Below are 8,111 nucleotides of genomic sequence, written 5' to 3' on the forward strand. Positions count from 1 at the left end.
TATATATATGTGTCATATGTTTGTATATTTTTATATGTCAGCTTGAAATCATACAACCATGTAGTGTAGTGTAGTGTAGTCGAACAGGAATATCCATGGCGAATCAAATCCCAAACAATCCATGAACCAATGACACGTCTTGGTGGCACTTCATTTCAATGACCACTAGATGTCCTACTCGAGCATTGTGTCACTGAAGCCTCGAATAATGAACCATTTTTGTGAATACTGTGTCAAAGCTTCAACAAAGCCTCGACCAGCCATCACTAGCCACAGCTATTTAAGGCAGCAAGGATATGCCTGCTGTATTTTTCATTTTAACTAAAGTGTTTTGTTAAAGTCATATTTAAATTCTACTTTTGCCAGTAATGGAATGTAATGCACTACAATTTGGGGTGAAATATTACTAAACTACATTAGTATATAAGAAGTTTGGTTACTTTGCTGATTCAAATTAATAGATAAAACAATCAACAAATAGATTATGATGTACTTTTAAAAATTAATCTATTTCTCCATAACTAAAAAAGGAGCCCCACCTTTACTTCCTTCAACATTAGTGATGTTTGCTCATGAATATATCAATAATTACAATCCACTATAGGTCTAGGCTCTATATTCTGAAACAGGCCGTCCTGTAAAATGAGCACGTTTCACCTTTAATACAGTAAGTAGGCTATAGTTTCGTGCTGATGGACTCTGTGCTCAGTCTTTTTTTGATCGCTTTACATCTCACTGTTGTAATTTTGTCTTTTGAGTGAGACCAATCAGCAAATAGGCTATTACTGGTTGAACTGAGGGTAGACCCGTACAATTATCAGTCAAATGATTTCTAATGGCAGCATTTTGTCAAGCTGGACTTAAGATCACCATCATTACAAGAGAACACGCCTAGTGACCAGTGAGTCAGTCTTGTTATCCACTTTTCAGAGTGGTTGTGTCCGAAACTTGCGTGCAGTTCACTTCCTCGACATTTTGTGCACTGTGCACATAGGCATCTGCTGACGCTGATAGGACAGCAACGGAACACGGGCGGGTTATTAGTTACACATTTTCTATTGTGATTGGCTCAGATTTGATAGTGGGAGGTGCTTGTACGCCGGTGTCTCCCTGGTTGCGCAAGACGCCATTTTGGAGTGACAGCAAAAGATTACGGAAAGATCGAGACGCTGTGTTTTATAAAGGTAATAATCCACATAAACGCACGGATTCCGTTCTAAAATGTGAGATTATGTGAGTGGATAGTTGCTCTGTACGAAACGCTCGACTTATTTGATGTTTAATATGACGTCACAGCGCTCTCTCTGTACTGTGACGCGGCATTTAGCTAACGGCAGCAATCTTAGCATGTTGGCTAAGTAGTTCCTGTAAGATCAAGTAGTTGCCATTGTTTTCTAAACTAATAGATTCTGTTTACGGTTCAACTTAGCATTTCATAGTATGGCAACATTTGATATGGTGAAGTGACGCCGTGTGTCGTAAACGGATGCGTTCTTTAAACCGTTCGGAAATTGTTTCGCCCGTTAGCACCAAGCTAACATTAGCTAGCACCTGAAGTATCCGCCCTAACTGAAGCTAACTGCAATCTGTTTCGAGTGGTAATGACCAGCTAAAGCCACCCAACGCCAACTGTTTACCTATCTGAATTAATAAATGAATGTCGTCACACTAAGCGCATTCATATAACATATATACGGTCAAAGTTAAATCGTAACTTAAACGTTTTTTGGGTTGCCGGCCTTTAGATTAGGTCGAGGTGTTGTTAGCATGCTAGCAAGGTAGTACACAGTAACATTATCCCTGCAGCCAGTGCACAAGAGTTTGCCAGCTGGAGCAGGCCTTTCTTATCTGGTCATCAGTTGGCTACTCGGTTTATTCGTGTTAACAGTGTAGCTAGGTTAACAATGGTCATTTTCGAATAATCTGCCAATTAACGATTAAGCGCGTTGTCTATAAAATGTCAAAAATACTGCGAGGTTGAGGTACCCGCTATGACGTTACTCTTCCAAAGCCCAAGATCATGAATATACGCTGCATGTTTTATTTGACAAACAATCGAAAATCCAAAAAGATAAAGTTAACGGTCAGATATGACAGACACATTTTCACAATTGAGAAGCTTTAATTGGGAATTGTACATAGAAAAGACCAAAATGATTAATGTAGTATTATCACAATATCTCTTGTTGTCAGTTTTCTGTCAATCACTTAATCATTGTAGCTCCAAATTTAACAGCCTCTTCAGTATAAATAATTCAAAGTGACTTCTTGAAATAGACTGTTTTGTCCAGTCAACATTATTATCTTCCTAGTCCCGTTCACATGGACTGTAGCAGAAACAGATGGTACGTTTGTGCGTTGCGCTTTAATGGGGATGGCTAAACAAACAGGACTTGCATAACATTAGTCTAAGGCACGCACTGGCTGACAAAAATAAAATAAAATAAAATAAAATAAAATAAAATCAAAGGCTCAACTAGAAGGGTCTCAGTCAACTGACGGGTCTCTCAGCTAATGACTTGACTATTAGGGGGCAGCCCTATCTATAACTCAGAAGAAGAAAACTGGCTATAAGAGCATTACTTCAACAGAAATACAAATGTGGCAGCCCAACGTTATATGGCCTATCGGCAGTTAATGTAAAATTCTTAGTTGGGTACAGTCCTAGAAATGGTAGATGAAGGTTGAAGCTGCTGATAAGGGCTGGCTTGTATTGTGTAACTGCAAACCCGAAAATTTTAACAGTAGCTTAAGTAAAACTCTCACTTGTGTTACCAGTGTTAAGTTCAATGTGCTGCTTTTGGTGTAGCATAAATGTGTGTTTAGTTCAACCGGATATACTGCTATCATCAACCTTCTTGATCCATTTATTTGTGCCTTTATGAACTGTTCAGTGATGATGAAAGAATAGATTTGCTGCCAGTATACTGGTTGAACTGACAGATGGTTGATTATCAGTTTTCTTTATCATGCATATTTTGTCTCCTCCTTTCCTCTTGGTGTATACTACATTGAAACTGAAACACTGCAGGTGTTAACTCCTCTAACCTTGTGTTCTTCTCCTCTTCGACAGCTTCGTCACCATGGGGAATGTATTTGCGAGCTTATTCAAAGGCCTGTTTGGCAAAAAAGAGATGAGGATTCTCATGGTTGGACTTGATGCTGCTGGAAAAACAACCATCCTATATAAACTGAAACTTGGAGAGATAGTCACCACCATTCCAACCATTGGTATGAATACATATTAACTCATTTTACTTAACAGCTATAATTTGTGAGTTTTTGTACAGCAGTGAATCATTTTAAAATGTTTGACACTACTTTTTTGGAAGAGAACAAACTTTTCACCTGGTATCGCTAAACTGTTTGTGTTCATAGCAAAACCAATGAAAATGCTGAGTAGTTTTTACTTTGAGAAATGTTGCTTAGAAGGAGTCTTAGAAGAGTTTTGATAAATTAAAATACAGTCTAATTCTGTCCAACTTCTGTTTTTTAAATCAGGAACTATCTGATCAAACAATAATTGTACAAAATTAGGAATCTGACTGCACCAGTGCTGGCATCTTTTAGTACTTGACAGCGTTTATACTCCTCCTTCGACATATGGTTGCACCTAATGAGTATTTTCACTATTGATTAATCTGATTATGTTCTTCAGTGTTTGATCAGTGAAATATCAAATGGTGAAAAACTCACAAGTTCAAGAAGTTAAAAGTCGCATCTTCAAATGTCTTCTGACTGTTTTATATTTTGGTTGCAAAATTACTTAAATGATTATTTTCTTATCCAAAATAGTTGATATATAAGTTAATGAACAGAAAATTGTATTCATCAATAAGATTGTTTGTCCCCTGCATGGACACATTAGTATTGCGGCTCTATACTCAGCCCTGCTATGTACCACTTATGTTAAACCCTCAGAATGAACTAGAGCTTTAAAATAACTGCCTCAGTTTAACTTGTATATGTTAAACTACATCGATTGTTGTGATGCCAGGCAGGTTCCCAACTTGAATTATATCAAGTTTTCTGTGAGTTTTTGATCCATGTTTCTCCACTTCTGTGCAGGTTTTAATGTTGAAACTGTAGAATACAAGAACATCAGCTTCACAGTGTGGGATGTGGGCGGTCAGGACAAAATCAGGCCGCTGTGGCGCCACTACTTCCAGAACACTCAAGGTGAGGGGGGGGCTTGTCTTCACAGTGGCAGTGCTGTCGGCAGACATTACTGCCCATAGGTGGCCTCGTTGGTGCATAGATGATGATCTTAAAGCTAGTGAGCCCGTGACTCATACCTCATTGTTCAGTTCTCAAAGGGTGTATTGTGTGACTCCCTGCTACTTCCTGAAAATGAATTCATCACAATATGTGAACACACTATAGGTTAATACTGCACTGTAATGATACAAGCTGCAGGTAGAGCCTGCCTACAGAAATTTACTGTGACCTTGTCAGATTCAGCAGCTTCATTGCCACCATGGCCCTGTTTCAGCTTCTCCTTGTTTTCCATGCCTACAGCAGCAAACATCACCATCCACATACAGAGCACCCAGGTGTGAAACTGAATGTGTGAATCCTATTTGGTGATGACAGATAGACATGGCATCATTTATCAAAAAGGCCCAAGAAAATTCTAGAGACAGCAGGCCTTCAGAATGTGTTATGCAATTAATGGGTCTTTGCTGCTGACCTGATTAGGTCCCATACATCCCTTTTTATTTGCTCATATTTTTATGTTGACTTATACATTTTGTGTTATGTAAATAATGTGTCTTTTAAGCTGAGAGCTGCTGGAAAAGATTTCGTTGTGCTACGCATAATGACAATAAAGATTCTTGAATATACCAGTGTTTTCCAGCATGTAATGATGCTGGTGCCTGGTACCCACATGTACACCTAGAACCACTTTGCTGTCTGGAAAATCCCACATCTTTTGCCCCCAGGTTCCCACTTTGGGGTTTATAAAGCTCCAAAATAAATGATAGGGTCACAAGAAATTAATTTAAATGTTGAGGTTTCATAATTTTCAGTTTGTTAAAAATCCATAAATTAAAATAATTAGAGAAAGTAAAATCACTGTTTTATTGAACACGTGATTCATGTCCAAGCTAACCATAACAACTTGTGAAGTGAGTTCACCAGTAGCCGGTCCTTGCATTAAAGAAATCATAAGCCAAGTAGTTGAACTAGTGCTCTGTTGATGCTGTCTTTCCACTATCGGAACCTAACGGCCTGTACACCCCGTACTTCCCTTAACTACAGCCTCCGGGGTTGACGTGGATGGTCCTGCTTTGTTTTTCCACTGTATTTTCTCTCTGTTGATCCTTGTTTAGAGGAGGGAGGCGCTGCTCCTCTCCCACACATGCAGCCAGCTGTGTGTTTTGGCTGCATTCACACAAAATCCTTCCCACAGGGTTGCGCAGAGGTGTGGCTGTGTTTATTCCTGCTTTAGAACATAACCACAGTGTAACTATCACAAAATAATGTTTTAATCCTTTGAGTTGTGTTGACGCTGCTCTCTCTCCTCATTCACCCTTTAGCTCTTTCTCTCACACACTGACCTCCACCCCCCCATTCCGTGTCACCCTGTTTATACAGCAGGCGGGATGAACTCACCTCAGCAAAAATACTACCTCTTGTTGTGCCAAATTTGAGGGTCACCTTCGACCCCCCCCCCCTCAATCACTGTGCAGGTCTTTAAACCTCTTCTTGTTGTGTATGTTTTACCGTCCCCTGATAAACGAAGCATCTGCTCTCTTTAAATGCTGCATTTCCATCATTTATAAGAACATGTCTGAAAATTACTTGGCAGCACCAAGGTAGGAATTTCAATGCATTTAAAGTTACCAGACAAGATTCGGGGGTTTGTACAGACCTACAGGTACCAGGTGACACAGATGGAGTCTGTGACCAGGTAACTGGTTTCTGCACTGACTTCAGCATCTGACCTGTTTACAGGACTGATTGTTTCCCTTTAAGATGTGAGGTTTATCAGTGTAATCCTCAAAGGTTTTGGTGGCATGGGTTGATACAAAAGCCATGTTTAAATCACATAGTTTGGGACTACACTCATCCTTTACATAGCCTCAATATTGTGCTTTGATCTGGTCAAAGAGACTTGTTAAGCAGCAGGAACACTTTGCATAGAATGAATTATTAATGGAACAAAGTCACAGCTTTTGATTTGGGAGAGAAGAAAATGCAGATGTATTGTAACTAATAATACAGATACCTAACAAGCTAATATGAAATGGAGCCATTATTGGTCTTAAATGAATGTTTTTGTATGCAGGGCTTATCTTTGTGGTGGACAGCAATGACAGGGAGAGAGTGAACGAGGCGAGGGAGGAGCTGGCCAGAATGCTTGCTGAGGACGAACTCAGAGATGCTGTGCTGCTCGTTTTTGCAAATAAACAGGTAAGGTCACATTTCGGTTTCCTGAACTGTCTTCAGATGTTTGTGTGAATGATGAAACTGAGCTTCAGAATCCTTTTATATAAAATCAGTGCTTATTACTGATACATTGTAAACACAAGGATATTTTTTCTTTTGCAAATGCAAGACAACTGTAACGTGACAGCTATAGTACAACGAACAGCACCACTAACAAGGCTGCTGACATTCTGCATAATAAAAAGAAAAAAGCTTTCCCACTGAATGTTGTAACAGTTCATTTTTAACAAAGAAGCCATTTTGCATGTCACGCCGCCTGAACTGAGCCACTCCGTACAGATGCATGTTTACAGTTAAGTGCAGGTTGATCCTGTGCTTTTTAAGAATTGATTAAAATCAGTTTTTAATGTCTGTCCTCAATCTGCATTTGTAACCTATCAATTATCAAACCTGCATCACCACTCTGTTTCTTTCTCTCCCAGGATCTCCCCAATGCCATGAATGCTGCAGAGATCACAGACAAGCTGGGTTTGCATGCCCTCCGCCAGCGCAGCTGGTACATCCAGGCCACCTGCGCCACCAGCGGGGACGGCTTGTATGAGGGCCTGGACTGGCTCTCCAACCAGCTGAAGAACCAGAAATGATCCATTCCACCAGTTTTGATTTCTGTTTGTTTATTTTTTCCTGTTTCGACACCACGGCAGCACCGGACCCAGGCCCTTTCGCTCCCACCTGACCCACGGTTCAACCCCAGCTCTTTCTTTCAAGAAATTACTTCATTCCCTCATCCCTGCTTCGTCCCCTCGTCAGTGCTCTTAGGGCTGTAGCCTGTGCTGCTTGTGTGGGCGTGCGTGCGTATGTGTGTTGTGTATCTTGTGTGTGTGTGTGTGGGGGTGTGAAGGCGTCTCTGTGTGTGTTGGCTGGGACTGGGCGTAACTCTGGCGTGCCTTTTACACACCTCTTGTGGAATCAGCAGTCTGGTTTTCAAGCCCCTTTCTCCATCCACCAAACTCAGCCTGTGCACCCACAGCCTGCCCCCCCTCTGTCTTGCACGGCCCCTTTCTCCCACCCTAACTCTGCAGAGAAAGCATGGTTTTCATACGGCAAAGAAAGAGCAAGGGTGCGAGCTGTCCTCCCCTTCCCTGAAGTATGTGTTTGCCCAGTGTAGGCTGAATTCATTTTAACCTCTTTTGATTTTGAGACCTCAACCCACCAGTAAGAGATTCAGTAAATTGCATCTTAACCTGTATCAGGTCGAAGCAAATCAGAAAAAAGTTTAAAAAAATAAAAGTGATATAATAAACGCCCATCCTCTCATTCTTTTGTCATTTGAAAATCATGCTGTTTTATTGTTATTATATTGGAATATAACAGGTTATTGTTGGCAATGGTTCTCCTTTGAACACTACCTTTCTGCCCCCACTGAGAGCGTGAAGCACAAGCCAGCAAGTTAAAATTCAACTTTAAAATTAGAACCTGCAAATATGCAGCTCTTCTCTTTTCAGGTGTTTAATAGCTGGATATAAATTCCCTGGGTTAAATTGGATTTCAGTATAATGAGTCATTCTGACAGTGTTCCTACCTGATGTAGGTCAACTCCAAGGTGTCAAGCATTTCACACCCTTCAGCCAGTTAACTGAGACAGGTGTCCTAGTACATTCACAAGCTTCACGTTATTCCTTTGAGAGGCTGTTTTTTTTTCCCCTCTGTAACTAGTT

General features: G+C 40.5%; 1 protein-coding gene across 3 annotated transcripts; it reads left to right on the forward strand.

Moving 5' to 3' along the window:
- Window positions 1-1,050: 1,050 nt before the first annotated feature.
- arf2b (ARF GTPase 2b) lies at window positions 1,051-7,667 on the forward strand. 3 transcript variants are annotated; one of them, XM_020604697.1, is made up of 5 exons: window positions 1,051-1,184; window positions 3,074-3,231; window positions 4,069-4,179; window positions 6,293-6,417; window positions 6,876-7,667. In XM_020604697.1, exons 2-5 carry the CDS (start codon window positions 3,084-3,086, stop codon window positions 7,035-7,037), a joined length of 546 nt encoding a protein of 181 aa, XP_020460353.1. In that variant the 5' UTR covers window positions 1,051-1,184; window positions 3,074-3,083; the 3' UTR covers window positions 7,038-7,667. The 3 variants fall into 3 exon arrangements, with proteins under 3 accessions (XP_020460353.1, XP_020460354.1, XP_020460355.1); XM_020604698.1 differs by lacking the exon at window positions 1,051-1,184 and adding an exon at window positions 1,212-1,233; XM_020604699.1 differs by lacking the exon at window positions 1,051-1,184 and adding an exon at window positions 1,310-1,367.
- The last annotated feature ends 444 nt before the right edge of the window (window positions 7,668-8,111 follow it).

This window comes from Monopterus albus, unplaced genomic scaffold (assembly GCF_001952655.1).
Source record: "Monopterus albus unplaced genomic scaffold, M_albus_1.0 scaffold67.1, whole genome shotgun sequence".
NCBI lineage: Eukaryota > Metazoa > Chordata > Actinopteri > Synbranchiformes > Synbranchidae > Monopterus > Monopterus albus.